The following is a 16,485-nucleotide window of genomic DNA, read 5'->3' on the forward strand; positions in this document are numbered from 1 at the left end:
AGATTGTGCTGTTTCCCTCACCCCTCTTCTCTTTGGCTACAGTAGAAGAGAAAACTTAAAATATTTCACTATTTGTTTTCCTTAAACGTCATTTGATTTGGACTGATAATCCAGCTTCAAACCTATGAAGAAGAAAATGCCATATCAAATTCAAATCCCCTCATGTTCTAAAGTCAAATTTCATATCCCTTGTCACATCAGCTCTCACGGTTTGCTACTGTATTGTCAGTAGAACCAGTTATGCAGGTATATTCAGTAAACACGTATGGCTCGAATTTCTAATTCCATTTTGTCCTCCTGTGTATCAAATCTCATATGCACACAGACAGATACACTAATTCAACCTGACCACCAATAAATGTAGAAAGATAATGGATAAGCTTTTGGCGATCAACATGACAATCTGATTTATTCACTAATTTAACACACCCACAGGTTCTACCAAGAATGTTCCTAATAACCTAGAAACCATATTTAAAAAAAATAAATAAAATGGAATCTAATTTAATATGACACTTTATAACCTACTAAGTACATAGCTAATACAAGAGATAATAGTAAACATTTCCATGTTGAGGCATTATTAGCCCAGAAATCCCATCTCAGAGGGTGCCTCTCACTTTTAATTAAACATTCAGAAACCTCCACTCTATGCCTCTGTGTTCATTAGAAAACAGACCCCACAGTTCCTAAACTGGGTGCATAGATGATAAATTAAGAATAATCTCATTGCTTTCAGAAGTCCGGTAACGGTACTCTGCCAAGATAATTCTCATCTCTGCAAGGTTCCATTCTACACATTGCTCTGTAGAGGTACAAGCTATGTTCACAACACAAAGTATAATAAAAAGCAAAAATGATGGTGCTCGCTAGTCATTAGCTCAGAATTATTTAGAGCATTTGCAGTTTGCTCTGATCTATCACCAATTAAACGGGCAACTCTTTGTTTCTTTGCTCACTGTTTTTTCAGATTTTCAAAACAATCTTTTGCAAGCATTCTCTCTCTCTCTCTCTCTCTCTCTCTCACACACACACACACACACACACACACACACACACACACATTTGTTGTAGACAGGATCTCCCTCTCCCCTGCTTTAATACTGGGGCTGGTTTACGGGCTTCAAAAATATAAATATGTTACAAATTTTGATCCAACAGGCAGTTGTGATGGCCACAGCCTATGGGAAGGAAACGTCTGAGCAACAGCAGCTTTCTCTATTTTTCCTGTCAGAGTTTAAATGGAAATTGCTTCATTCCAAAATCTGGAACAAAAAGTTAAGTTCAGAGGGGAGAGAGTCAGAAGTGAGCTGCTCCTTAAAAGGCTTTTCAACCTGTAACTTTCTATACAGAGTCACTGTACATTAATTATTTGGAGCAGGGTAGGAAGTAACTGTAGGATATGGGGCAGATCTCTGACCTGGGCATTTCTATGACTTCAAAAGAACTACTTCAGTTTGCACCTGCAGCGGATCTTGCCCTCTGTTCTTATCTTTTGGCTTAAATTCCTTTTTAGGGAGTAGCCCAACAGTTTAAAAATAAAAATAGTTCCTCTGTGTTAAATGATGCTTGTAAAAATAGACACTCGGTAACTCCTAGGCATGTCATGATTAGACAGCACCCAGAGACATGCTACACGCAGCACATTCAATCCTGGCCTACTGTGTAAATTGCCCAAACAGTATAAACCGAAAGAAAAGTATTCCTCTTCTGTTTGTGTGCTGACTCACCGTGGCTGAAATTTACCCTAGTGCAGAGAATCAGCTGCAGGCCTGGGCACTGTTTAAGTACCAGTCAAAATAGGCCTTGACTGGCACCGGCCTTGTGGTGGCTCTGTTCACCGGGGAGAAATTAGCCTAAAAGGCAATTGTGTTTTCCTTTGCCATTTTAGGGTTGAGTTCACTGAAGCACATCTGAGAGTGTGTCTTCACTGCCGGCGGCATTGTCAGAAGGGCAGGATCGATTCCACGGGATTGACGGAGCGGCACCAGAGACCGGCTCAATTGATCCCAGAAGTCGACACTGTTAATCCACCCCCACAAGAAGAGTAACACTGCATCAACCAGAGGGCATTTCCCGTCGGTGCAGCGCAGTGGGGACGTATTGGTAAGTAGAACTTAGTATGTCGATGGGTGATATGCAAGTTATGTAGAACAGCTTGTGTATCTCCCATCGACTGCCACCGAAATCCGCCGGCAGTGCAGACCAGACCAGATTTCCCCAATACAGAAGCCCACAGCCATGCGGGGCCTTGAGCAGGTTTGCATGGGGTGGGAGCTTGGTATTTATTTCAATGCAGCTGTCTCTTAGGTTATGCCTACCTTGCAGTAAGAAGACCCACAGCAGTGAGTCTTTGAGCCTGGGTCTATAGGGCTCATGCTCTAGTGCTAAAAATAGCCATGCTGATGTTCCCACTCAGGCTGGAGCTCGGACTCTGAAACTCAGCAACAGGGGCTGGTCTCGGTGCCTGACCTGCAGCCTGAGCGGCAACATTTACTTGGCTATTTTTGCACCACAGCATCGGCCCAAGTCTCTAAGCTCAGGCTCGGAGACTCGCTTCCACTGTGTGTGTGTTCGCAGTGCAGCCAGACCCTCAGTATTGGAAGAACAAACCAAAATAGTTCTTGTTGCAAAATGATAGCACTAAAGATTCCCTTCTGTGCACTTAAATTGTAAGGTGGGATTTCCTCAGGAACACAAACGCCATCGATGGTCACTGAGACTTGTGCTCCTAACTCACTTAGGCACTTTTGAAATTTCCACCCCTAGTTAAGAGTTGTTTAGGGGCTAGGATCTACAAGGGGAGGGAGGAGGTAAGAGATTAAGCTCCCAACTCCAACTGGATTTACATAGGCAGCACTTTCTAACTCCCTCAAACTCTTAAAATGAAATGTATTGGTGACAATCCCTACAACATGCAATATCTCTATTTGATCAGCTTTGGTCGGGGAAAACAACAGAGGTGAAGCCTGAAATGGAAAGAAAGCAATTGTTCTTTAAAGGGTCAATATACGAGTACATAAGGGTGAAAATATTAGGAGGAAAAGAAAAATACTGTACCTTGATTCCTACCTGGGTAAAGAAGGGTTCATAGATTTCAACTCCTTTATCCGACCCCTGAAGTAATACCTCTTGGCCACGTCTCCAGCTGTACCGTACAGGTGGATTGGAGTTAGCAGCACATCTGAGAAACACTGTTCTCTCATAGTAAAACTGTTCTTTTGCTTCCCCTATGCTCTGGTGAACTGTCACTACTGGGTCATCTAAATCTGGAAACACACACACACAAAAAAAAAAAGCCACACAATTCAGATAATAAAGTCAGTTTTTTCACAGATCCTAAGGTGTTTCCTACACACAAGTAAGCAACCAAGTAAGACTGCATATATTCTTGAAAAATAACAGGCAAGCATGAGAATTTTGGGGATCCGTTCTAAGAAGAGTTACTACTCTGAGTGCATACTCTCAGTTAGACTGTCAGCCCCTTGAATCCTCTTTTTGTTCAGCATTTGTATAGCGCCTGGCACAACGGGGGTCCCTTGCCATGACTGGGGCTCCTATGGACTATCACAAGAGAAATAATACATCACAACTTCAAAAACATTCATGTTATGCTTGAATTAATATTTCACTTAAACAATTTCATCTCTCTTTCTTTCTTAATCTCACTTAGATAAAACACTGTTGATCAAACCCTGGAAATAATTAGTCAAGCTGTTTTAATTTGATTTGGTGAGAATGTTTTATCTTTGCCTTTTATCGGATAATATGAGTGTATTTGTGTTTCTTTGAAGTAATAAAATAGAACATTTTTAAGGCAGACTTTTCTTTAGTTAGTTTGATATATATTGAGCTACAAAAAAGAAGAGCCATCCCAGACTTTGGGCACCTTTGACTCATTTAAAATACAGATTTCCTGCTCCTGCAGTATCAGTTTAAACATCACTGGATCCCCACAGCAGAGCTTCTTCCCAGTTCAAGTCCCCACTTCCAAAACACACCACTGCCTCTAAATGTAAGAAAGGAAAGATAGCCCTTGGAGCATGACCTGTAAATTGACTAACTTGGTGAAGGATTAGATAAGTAAATAAAGGATTAAATTAGCTTGGTTAAAGAAAATAGATTTGTGTGAAGAGTAGGTCTTGTTAGCAGTTCAAGGAAGGGCCTTGAAAAAATGTGGCTTAATTGGAAAAACTGGACCTAAAGAAAACAGCAAGAGTTCTGTGGCACCTTAAAGACTAACACATTTATTTGGGCATAAGCTTTCGTGGGCAGAAACCCACTTCGTTGGATCCTTTCTGCCCAAATACATTTGTTAGTCTTTAAGGTGCCACAGAACTCTCGCTGTTTTGCTAAAAACAGACTAACACGATTACCCCTCTGGACCTAAAGAGTAACTGGTAACATAGGAGGAAAAGTCCTTGAAAAAAAGGCCCCAGGGATAAGGGATGATTCTAATGAGTTTGAATAATAAAGAAGGATTGTGCATCTTGAATCAGGACCCCCACCCAAACTGGCTAAAACCTGGTTTTAGCTAAGACAGTAATAATCAATACGCCATGACTTGTTTGTTGCACCATATAAAAGAACCATGCTTGCTAGGGGTATTTCTCAGATCCTATCTGATCTTACTGGAGCAAGCCAAAATGCGGGGATTATCTCTGGGTTTGATCCTTTCAAGACTATTCTGATCAAATATTTAGGATTGTGTGTATTGGATGGATGTAGGAATTGCTGATGTGTTAGGCTTTCAGACATGTTTAGAGCAATTATACAAATACCATTTGGCCTTTAGATTTAATAAAGGAACTTAGGGTTAAATTGGGTTAAATTTAGGGTTAAATTGGTCTCATGAGAATACCCTGCATAAACAATGATACCAATAAACTTCCAACACTTAGAGATCTCCTACCAAGGGGAAGACAATTTGTATGTGGTTTTGGTTTACTATGATATTTTGGTAAGTTGTCTTATAAATGAGGGCTAAATTTAAGAAAAACATACAAATAACCCCTCTCCCAGCCACCTATACTAACTTGTGTTGCACAATTTTCCACCCACAAATAACTCAGCAACTTTCCACTCACAGTTAGTGGCAGATAGTCATCTAGCTACTAAAACATCTAATGGCCAGTAGGAGGTTGATTCTCCAAATCAGACACGTAGGATTAAAAAAGCCTAGGTGTATAAAGGTAAGGTGTGCCCACAATCTGCATGTACATTTACTGTAGCTGTGTACTCATACTGGACAACTGCATACCCAACAGTGCCTGCGTATTCACATACACCTGTAATCACCCAATCTGCATGTACACAGTAATCACCAATGTTAATTTGGCACACCCTTTTTGGGTTGGAAAATGTGTAGAAGATGATAATACACACACACACACACACACACACACACGGAAACTTTAAAATCTAGGATATGCATGACTTCTACAGTTAATTCTGAAATTACCCACTCATCCACAAATTACGGCTCCAGTCCTGCAAAGACTTATCAACCTGAGTAGGTTTGCAGATATGGGAATCCCACTGAATCGGTTGGAATTACTCCAGGCCCTGATTCAGCAGGGTGGTTAAGCCCATGTCTGACTTTCACCATGCTCGTTTCAGCAGGATTGGGGCCTCCCAGTGTTAAAAAAGGAAAGGACGAAGGTGTGGCAGAGGCATAAGCAATTATTAAAAAGAGCAATTTGAAATGAACCCATCACAGCCAACCTGATTATGAAATCTGAATAGACTAACATGTTTTAAATGCTTGTGCTAAAAACGAGACAGCGACCTTAATTATGGAAGCTGCCCTTTGAAGGCATACATCTTGATTTGTGTAGTAAGATGGAGAAAGCATCTTGACTAATCAGAAACACATGTTCCAGATGTCTATCCGAGTAATACGTACAATAATTCTTGGTAATGGTGCATGGATTTTAAATAAATGTTACCTTAGTGTTACCGTGCAAAATATTTAATGTCGTATCACAGAAACAAATTATGAAACAGTTGTTTCACATTAGGATGGCATTTTATAATGAGATTTTTGTTTTTGTTTTAAAGGTTATTTTATAACAAAGTAACATTTGAAAAGGAATGAAAGTGCTGACATTTTATGTCCTCCACTCATCCAATTGCAAAGAAGATAAGGAAATTAGCTTAAACTTCAAGGCCAAAAAACACCTGGTCCTACACCACCAGTGAAATGCAGAATGTATCTACAGCAATGCCCTCTAGAGTCTTTGTTGATCAACAGTACCTTTACACAATACATAATAACAACGAAGGGTAGAAATTGGAAACATGTTCTCTCATGGAAGTTCTTCTGATTGGCTCTTTCAAGGAAGGATGGGCTCCTGGTTAAGGTTCTGTGGGTTCAATTCTGAGATCTACCACAGAATTCCAGCATGACCTTGGGCAAGTCACATAACCTCACTGTACCTCTGATGTCTATCTGTGAAATGACATTTCCTTCATCTCTCTTGTCTAGTAGGACTGTAAACTCTTTTACTGTGTATCTATACATGCCTAGCGCCAGAGGTCCTTTGTCTAAACTAATAATAATCTTGAATCTCAAAGAAGTCATAGTTTAGGGCTGCAAAAGGGGGCAAGGTCCACGCCGCATCATTTTCATTAATGGAAAATCTCACTGCAGAAAATGACTGATCTTTGAGTCACCGGCAGGAGAAAGATCTCTCCAGCTGCATCAGCGCAACAGAAACAGCACTAATAGAAAAGAAAAAATAATGCACACAGTAGTTATGAGCTTTCATTAAGCATTCAGCTACATGTTCCATTAGTGTGCTGGGTTAGAGAAATGTTTTATTGGATTATTATGCAAGGCGGCATTTTGCTCAAGCAAGACAAAAGTTGCCAACATAATACAAAATATGTTTTTATAACACTACCTGGCATTTGCTACAGACTGTAACCACCCAGGAACGGCAGCTGCCGAATTCATGTCACTCAAGAAGGCCATTTTAAAGGTATCTTATTAAAACGGCATTCGTGTACGGGAGTCAAGGCTCTCTGATTTCAATGCACAGTTGAATCACCAGCCATTTGTATTCAAAATCGCACATTGACTTTTTTTAATTGGTTAAATCTGTATGTGTGCATTTTTGTTTCCTCCAACAGCACTTGAAGGAGTAAACCGCTCAACAGCCTGGGCTTGAAGCTATTGACTTTAGTTCTTACAAGGCAATTAACTAGGAAAGGGGAAATACTGAAGGAAATCTCCTGGGAGGTCTAGCAAAATAGAAACAGATTCAGCACAAGGTGTATTTTTCTTCCTTTGCTTTGCAATAACTTGCATTTTTGGATTTATCTAATTATGAAGAGTAAAGTGATTAATCAGCTATTAAATGAAACTGAAGTCACGGGCTGTTGTTTTAAGTTAAAAAGTCTATTAATCCCCCAAAAGAATCACAGAATTATGTTTTCCACAGGGGTTTATGCTGCCATTAGGTCCAATTTTTCAGTCTTTAATCTTTGAATTGAGCCAAATGATAGCGAAAACCCAGATGGCAAAGACTTGCTAAATACTGTAAGGGAAGTATTCCCTCCAGAAATCCTGAAACTCTTGTTGAAAAACTGGAGAGGGTGCAGAAAAGAGACACAAATGATTTAAGGATTGGAGAAAATGCCTCAGAGTGAGACTTAAAGAGCTCAATCTGCTTAGTTTATCAAAAAGAAGATTGAGAGGTGATTGATTACAGTGTATTAGTACCTACACAGGTACTATGGGCTCTTTAATCTAGCAGATAAATAAATAACAAGAAACAGCAGCTGGAAGCTGAAGTCAGACCAATTCAAATTAGAAATAAGACACTTTTTAAATAATTATTAACCATGGGAACAAACTGCCAATGGAAGTGATGGATTCTTGAGACCAAGATGGGTTGGATTCTGGAAGATATGCTTTAGCCACACACATTATTGGGCTCGATACAGGGATAACTGGGTGAAAGTTAATGATATACAAATGGTCACATTGGTCAATCTCATGGCCTTAATATCCATGAAACTACGAAACGCTATCAGGAAAAAATAGAGGATTCATTAGGGGATTCCATACCATTTATGCTAAAGGAAATGGCTTTGAATTCTTTACCCTATCGTCTCACCCAACTTACAGTAAAATATATCTGAGCCCCCACACTCCTCCGACCTCCTGAGTCTCGGCCTTGTCTTTGTTAAACACTCTAATGACCAGAGGCTACTCCCAAATGGAGAGCATAGGAAACGGGAGTTAAACCCATCCTTACAACACTATCATTTAAAAGGAGCAGGCTGAGGTAACATGGTTAGCCTCCTGGACAATTTTGATTCAGTATGACCTTGAAACAAGGGGTCTGAAAATCTTGTACATTATCACATCTTATTATGACCTCAGCTCAGCCTTAAGTACCTTTGAGTGCTAAAATTCCCAATCCAATCAAACATTGTTTCTCATCTTGGTTTGTAGAGATCCTTAAAGCCAATATCAATGAGCAACTGTATTACAGTAATAGTAATCCTGACATCCATTCTTTTTTTTTTATTTTCTACTGTATCTCTGCTATAACACCACAACACAGTCAATTAAAACAGATGAAGAATTTAACCCCTTGAACCAGAAGGTTAAATGATGTAAATGACCAAACTGGAGAACTCAGTAGACAAGAATGATCTATTCCCAATAATGCACATAAAGATTCTTTCAAATTCTGTAAATGAGGAGTTGGTTAGTTGCATAACTCAACAACTAATTAATGTGTGCACTCTCGCTTTCAAAGAGCAGGAAAATATAACTCTGTAGGATGAATTGGTCTCCCCATTGATAGGAGCAGCATACAAAACAGACTTAAGAATGTCTAATTCTAGTTTATGTTCCCCCACCCCACCCCCAAATCAATGATCTCTGTTAAAATCTTTTGTAGGCAGTTCACAACATTTAAATTTCTGCTGCGGTATTATATTCAGAAAGTGTCTTGAGCACTGCTCAGTCATGTTCACACCTCGCAACACTTGATCCATCTTCCTCTGGGTTTCTGGGGATTCCACATACACAACCGGGTTAGGGCTTTATATTAAGTTCTACCCATGTACAGACAGTTCCTGAGAGACTGCACCAGAGTAACAGGTACATTCAGACCGGTTCCCTCAGTATGTTCATCTCTTCTGAAATTCATATGACTTTTCCACATTCATGCTCTTTTCTCTTCAAATACAACAATGACTCCTCAGGCTCCACACACATCACAGTTCACTTATCACAACATTCTTCTTCCCCACTTTGATTACAGAGAATGGAAAGGCAATTTTGAAGTGACAAGAAGGGAAGAGAAGACCTACGAGATGGAAATAATATTGAGTGGAAACAAATAGGGCTTCGTTAAGACAGAAGACCATCTTTGGTAGCTGAAGGTTACAATTCAGAAGAGTAGGGCTAAAGCTACAGCAAAGAGAATGAATAAAATAAATCAGTTCTGAAAGCAGCCCATTGGGGCCCAATCTTTCTCTCAATGAAGTCAATGGGACTTTGCCATGGACAACAACAGAGTGGGAATAGGCCAATCATAAAGACAGCGGGAAAAGCCCTAGCACCACTGAAGTCAATGGAACTGATCCAGGATTTCACCCAGAGAGTTGGAACTGCACAGGCTACAGAAAGGCCAGGAACAAATTAGATTTCTGGTTATGACAAAACAGAGTGGATATTATATTTCTTTACAACCAAAGCTATACCTTCTACGGGTAAGCAAGACACTCAGATACTATGGTGATGAGTGCAGTATAAGAACCCAAGTAGACTAGAAAAGTTACAGCAGTGACTTGTAAACTTCTTGCTCACTTTTTCACAGGTGACAAACGATTTTAGGTTTCCCAATTTATGGGTGTCCAACCTGAGAAATTCGAAAGGGATCTAATTTTCAGCAGGCAGGTACTCAGCATTTTCTGAAAATCAGGGCACTTTTTAAGAGTTCTTTAAAATGGGCATTAAAACTTGAGGCACGCAACATCTCTAGTACTATTTGAAAATTTAGCTTTCTACTGTTATAATGTAGGGATACGTACAGCATTATTGGTCATGAACCTGAACTTGACATATACACATTTGAGACTGATATGAATATAGGAATTATTAGGATTTAGCGTCACCAGTTTTAATTTAGAAAAGGAATAGCATAATAAGCATTCATATAACTTTACAATGTTCTTGGCAGAGTTCTTGCATAATAAGAAAAAGATCTGCATATGCAGCCAGCTAATAATAAGAAATTATTATTATTCCACAAGTAATTGTTAGCACTCATCTGTGGTTCAAAAATAGCCATTTCATAATTAATATATTGTAAGAATTCTGCAAAGTAGTTCAACAGCAGCTATTCCCGACTAATTAAACATCATTAAAATACACTCGACATGAAAATATAAATCTTCTTTGGTTTAAAGCTAATTTGAGTCTTCCATTTTCATTCTAGCAAGCATGAGTATTTCATCTTCATTTCTTAATTTTCACAAGCAAGGTTGTCAATATAAAGTAGCCATGTATTTTAATGTTTTCATTGTAAAAGTTTTATAGTTTTGTACACAGAGACAGCAAGTATACATGACCAAAAACATAACTAAAAGTTCTGATGGAGATTTACCAAATGACAATTAACACATTCAGAAGAATACTCTCCTGATTTTTACTTTTCAAAAAGCCATATTTTTAACAAAATCTTCCAAATAATCAAAACACAAAAAACCTGTTAGAAAAGTAAAAAAAAACATAAATAAAACTTCTTGTTTTAATACTCCCAGTTCTGCCAAATATCAGTTGGATTATAACAGCTATAGAAAGAAAAGTACAAGAAGGGTCAACGAATGGACTCCAGCTATGGTCAAAATTCTGCCCTAGGACGTGCATGCATAGCTTCAATTGACTGACCTTGGAATCATATATACATTAGATTGCACTGAGGCATCCCGATGGAGATCAGGACATCACTGTGCTAAGCATTGTATGGACGTATAATAAGTCAGTCCCTGCCCCAAGGAATTTACAATCTAACATGCTTACTGACTTTGTTTTCCTGTTTTACCTGAGACTGTTAATTTCCCTTTTGACAAAGAAATGAGGCAATGATATTGAAGGGGACGATTTTCCAAAGTAACCAGTAGGAACTGGGTACCTAACACATCTGTGAACTTGAAATTCTCCCCCTGAAGTGATATCTTGCAGACATGGCCTTGACATCTGAACTGGATGTTTCTACTGGACTTAAACTGACGAGACGGCATGCAGTGTAAAGTAACACTCTCAGATGTGATGAACTGGACCAGTCATTTTCAACTGTCTGATAAAAAAAAGAACAAATTTCAGCAGTTCTGGAGAGCTGACTGTCTTTGCCACCCTATCAGCAGCTCAAAAGTTAATTCCTGGATCGATGCCCAAAAGGAACAGGAAATTCAATGGCTAATGAAAGATACTGACTTCTCATACAGAGGAATTTAAACTATCTGTTACTCCTTCTGCTCTTTGTTTTCTCTTTCTTTTATTCCATAGATTTCTGTCCTTGTCTCTCAGTTATCTCTTGTAATGGTGCTGACTGAGCCGAATGGAAAGCTTATCAATGAAAAAACAACCAGAGTCCTGTAGCACTTTAAAGACTAACAAATTTAATTTCTGTAGGCATAAGCTTCCGTGGGCTATAACCCACTTCTTCAGATGCAAGAAATAGAAATCCAAAGGCAGGTAGGTATATATATACATCCAAGTTTAAGGAACAATTGTGCCTTTGGATTTCTATTTCTTGCATCTGAAGAAGTGGGTTACAGCTCACGAAAGTTTATGCCTACAGAAATTAAATGTGTTAGTCTTTAAAGTGCTACAGGACTCTGGTTGTTTTTGCTGTACACAGACTAACACGGCTACCCCTCTGGAACTTATCAATGAAGATGACAGGGTTTTATACCTGAGTTTTCAATCTGCTTTACTGAGTATATCAAAATAAACTCTTTTAAGAATAAACTAAACCAACAACGGACTAATATTGTGAGACTCTCAGCACTTAGCAGGATTGGGTCCTATGTGATCCAACTTTTTGGCTAGCTACAAATTTGGCCTATTATCACAGCAGCACCTACTGACCTTGCTTCATGTGGCTGGAGGGCAGAAATTCAACAGGCTTATCACAAAAAGCAGTTTTCACAAGTTTGCTCTGAGCCTTCCATGTCTCTGTGGAATGACACAGGGAATTCTGCAGCTGAATTTCTTGAATTCTGTATCACTAACCAGTTTGAAACAACAGAATCCTGACGCTCCCGCATGCTATTTTTTAAGTCGACGAATAAACTAATAGTAGCTGTACTGTCTATCTCTCAAACCCACATCCCCACTACCAACCAAATTTTAGATTCTCCGACTCTTCCAGTTGAAATTATAGAAAATAAGGTGCAAGTTAAATTTTTCGACTCTCCCCAGAATACAGACGTCTTCCCAATACTATTACAACATTGGACTCTCTCGCGACATAGGAAAGTGCCCAACACACAGCACCTTAAAATTCATGTGCATCTTTGTCTATTCCATGCACATCAGACACCAGGGTAGCTGAGAGCTGTATTCTGTTGTGAGATCCAGAATACAAATCAATAAATACAAATAAATTCTGTAGGGCATTCATTTGCAAAGTCACAGACAACAGAGAACTCATGACAGCAAGAGGCAACTTTTTGTATTACAACTCTCTGCACTACCGGGTCTTTCAAAATACTATGTCCAAGCAAGAGAATCAATAAAGTGTTCATGATATCATCCTTTGATCACACTCACTCTAAGAAGGTTTTTGATTGACCAGTGGAATGTTGTAAGACTGGAAATGGACCATCAGTATGTTTATTCCTTTCTGAGAGAGACCCAATGCGTAGTAAATCAGTACAAGGATTTTTAAATGCTGGATCTTTCAGGTTTGTAACTTGTTCTGATCCTTTTTGTCATCGCTCATAATAATCCAGTATTTTGTCCACGGGGGAGCTAGTGATATCTTTCTGGCCTGTAATATCGTTAGTATGAAAATGACACACAGACCTCTGTTTGCTTTTAGTTGAATCCAGGAGGCTGGAGCACATGTATTTTGAGGACAGGCTGAGGGAACTAAGCTTTTTTAATCTGCAAAAGAGAAGAATGAGGGGGGATTTGATAGCAGCCTTCAACTACCTGAAAGAGGGTTCCAGGGAGGATGGAGCTAGGCTGTTCTCAGTGGTGGTAGATGACAGAACTAGGAGTAATGGTCTCAAGTTGCAGTGGGGGAGGTATAGGTTGGCTATTAGGAAAAACTTTTTCACTAGGAGGGTGGTGAAGCACTGGAATGGGTTACCTGGGGAGGTGGTGGAATCTCCATCGTTAGAGGTTTTTAAGGCCCGGCTTGACAAAGCCCTGGCTGGGATGCTTTAGCTGGGATTGGTCCTCCTCTGAGCAGGGGGTTGGGACTAGATAACATCCTGAGATCCCTTCCAACCCTAATCTTCTCTGATTCTATGTGCTGCCATCTTATTCCTCTCCTAGAGTCTGACAGTGGAAGAGATATGGATGAAAGAGGTGAAACTTAATGAAGGCAAAACAGAAGTGATACTGAAAGGCTGAGGGATATCTCTAGAGGGACTGACTGGGGGCTCTGACTGAGACTTCTTTGGGAGTTGTATTCACAAGCTCTTCCAGTATGGTTGACTGTCTCACAGACCTAAGATCAAAGTCTCTCTTTGATTAAGAGATGATGGAGGCGGCACAGAGAGGGATGCCTTTTTCTATCCACAGCTGACCTCTGCGGTGTGGACCCCGCCACACTGACACTCACCTTTGAAGCAGGAAGGCTCAATAACTGTGATGCACTCTACCTGGTGTTGTCAGTCAGTTAGGGTGTGCGTGCTGGTGTGAGTTCCCCGCTGGACACCGTCTCAGCTTCTGCAGCTAGCTGAACCGACAGACCTCGGTAAGCACGTCCCATAAAGTACCACCGACTTGGTTAAGCGGCAAAAGTGCTCGGCTCGGTTTATTACAAGTGAAGCGCAGTGCTAGCGCCCCATAGGACCTACAGGTACACTAGGACATGTATGCTCATCACAATGGACAGGCTCAGTTAATGGCGGGCTTTCCGTTATCCCCTTGGCTCGACAAAGATGTCCCTGAAGGATCCCTTTCTTATAGCCTGATACAAACAAGTTTTACTTTGCATCTCTGACCTCGGCTATTGTTCCACATCTTTCCCCCAAATCAAGCACAACATCTACATCCATCATCCTGTCTCCTCTATCTGAAGGTCGAGGTGTTTCTGTACTGTCTCTCATGATTGTGTTTGTGTAGTGCTGTATCTTGAGGAGAGCCTGTACTGCCTCCCAACCCTGTATTTCTGTTCAGGGAGCATTTGTACGGTCCCCCAGGATTGTGTTTCTGCAATCACCATGTATCGGGGGAGTTAGGACTACTATTACTTTTAACAAGACTGTGCTTCTGTTACTGCTCCATAGGAATGCCAGTGCATTTTCTGCCAAGTTCCTGTGAACTTACAAACAGGCTCAGAGCTTGACTTCTGCTAACCAAAGCAGGGCTTGACTGCTACGTTGGTTCAGGCCTCAAACCCCATACCTGGCCTGTTATACGAGGCCTCGGGCTGTCACGTGCTACTATACCTGGGGCTCCGCAAGAAAAGCAGCCACAAACCTCAGCAAGGGCGAATGCAGCAGTTTTGCTCATCCAAATGGTGCAGGCAGCTATGAGCCTGAGTGCGCTATGCTGGCCTCCTACGTGCTTCCTGATACAACTCAAGGCATTGGTTACGCTCAGTAAAGCACTAAACATTCCAGGACCGAGCTGTCTGAAGCTTTTCTCCTTTTGGCCCCAGTGCAGCCACTACTCTTGCCGTCTCTTCTGAGAGCAGAAGTCTCCAGGTCTGGTGGCCTCTGGAACTTACTCCCGAGGGCATTTCACCAAATGTAATTACTGCGGTTTTTCATGTCCACACTACCCGCTTTCTGCTGGTGGTGTGCATTCTTACCAGGAGCACTTGCATCGCTGAAAGTGGGGCAGTGGGGGGGGCCTCACAACTGGAGGACCCTGCCCCAGGGCTGACTGGGGTGGTTCCAGCAGTGAGCCCCGCACAGGGCTGACAGCTGACAGGCGATGTGAGTAACACAGTGTCTACCCGGACACTGCGTCACCCTAACTACATCGACCTAAGCACTATGTCTCTCACGGAGGTGGAGTTATTAGGTCGGTGTAATAGGCGACTTACCTCGGTGGGAACAACATTGTAGTCGTGGCACCTACAGAGTTAGGTAAACATAAGCTGCCTTACGTCAACCTACCTCCATAGTATAGACCGGGCCAGAGACATATATGGCTGATCAGACCGTTCCTTATCTGATGGAAATGCCGCTGCAGCCGGCTATTAGGATTCTTTGTAAATGCTGTTAAAAAAATTGTAAGGTACTCGCATGCCACAGCAATGGACACCATTTCTAAATCTGAAAACAAATATATAAGTAAATCGCCTGATTTGTATCATTTTGAAAGAAACTGGATCTGAAGGAACTGCGATTTCATCACTCAGTAATGAAAAATGCCACACCGTCAATATGAGAGCTTCTGAGAGATTTATTGCAGTGCTAAAGGCTTATCTTTGGATCAGCTTTGTGCTTGACTTTTTTTATTAAAATTACTGTAATTTGATTACAATGACCTAACAGTTTGAATGTCTCGTCTTTCTACCTCCCAGTTGGTGCCTTCTGTCTCTTTCTGATATTCATCACTTTGTAGCAAACAAGGAAACACAAAAAAAGCTCCTCATAATCCCAGACAGAGGACAGTCCACATTTCTGTGATGACATTTCAGAAGAGCAAGCCCAGGATTATAAATGTGCAGCCTATGTATTGTCAAGATCAATAGCCCAAGTCAAATCAGAAACATCTAGCAATTACAGTGGTTGCAAATAAAAGTGTAGTAAAGCAGTCTTGAATTATATAATAGTTATTGGTAAAAACAATCAGTAGACCAGTCACATCACTTAATGCACTACTGGAAAACCCTGAGGTGCTAAGGTGATGGTCTAGAATGGAACAGAATATAGAGTACCCTTGATCTTCCTGAAATCCAGAGTCCCAAAGTCCTGCCAGGAGAGCAGTCTACAGTCATTTTATGATTGATTAGACTAATGAAGAAGACTGCAACTTACTGATGCTTTCCTAGGAGATGGCAGAGTTATAATGAATGGTGGAGAATGGAAGGGAGAATTCTGTCACAAAGGGAGAACGCATTTTGGGTCTAACTTAATTTGTTACCGATCAAGAGTTTGGCAAATAATAAAAGGAGATGTGATGCAGATGTTACAGGATTTTTAGGGCAGAGGAACACTCATCGGATGAATAGACTAAGGAAGCAAAATTCTTCTGTGAAATCAGGGTAAATCCTCCTTGAGATACCACTGAAATACCTGCTACCACACTGACGAACTGTTGATATT

The 16,485-nt window shown here is 40.6% G+C and overlaps 1 protein-coding gene across 2 annotated transcripts in view; it reads right to left on the reverse strand.

Annotated features, from left to right (window-relative positions):
• The window catches only part of MDGA2 (MAM domain containing glycosylphosphatidylinositol anchor 2), a 628,431-nt gene that overhangs the window by 309,207 nt on the left and 302,739 nt on the right, over positions 1-16,485 (reverse strand). The window contains exon 4 of one of the 2 annotated variants that reach the window (XM_067554719.1): positions 3,073-3,269. In XM_067554719.1, the coding sequence (XP_067410820.1) occupies positions 3,073-3,269 (197 nt within the window). Of the gene's footprint in view, positions 1-3,060; positions 3,270-16,485 lie in introns of both variants that reach the window. The other variant, XM_067554718.1, reaches the window with a different exon arrangement.

Source organism: Emydura macquarii, unplaced genomic scaffold (genome assembly GCF_026122565.2).
Source record: "Emydura macquarii macquarii isolate MOO-44397 ecotype Brisbane River unplaced genomic scaffold, CSIRO-AGI_Emac_v2 contig_1551, whole genome shotgun sequence".
NCBI classification, from domain to species: Eukaryota; Metazoa; Chordata; order Testudines; family Chelidae; genus Emydura; species Emydura macquarii.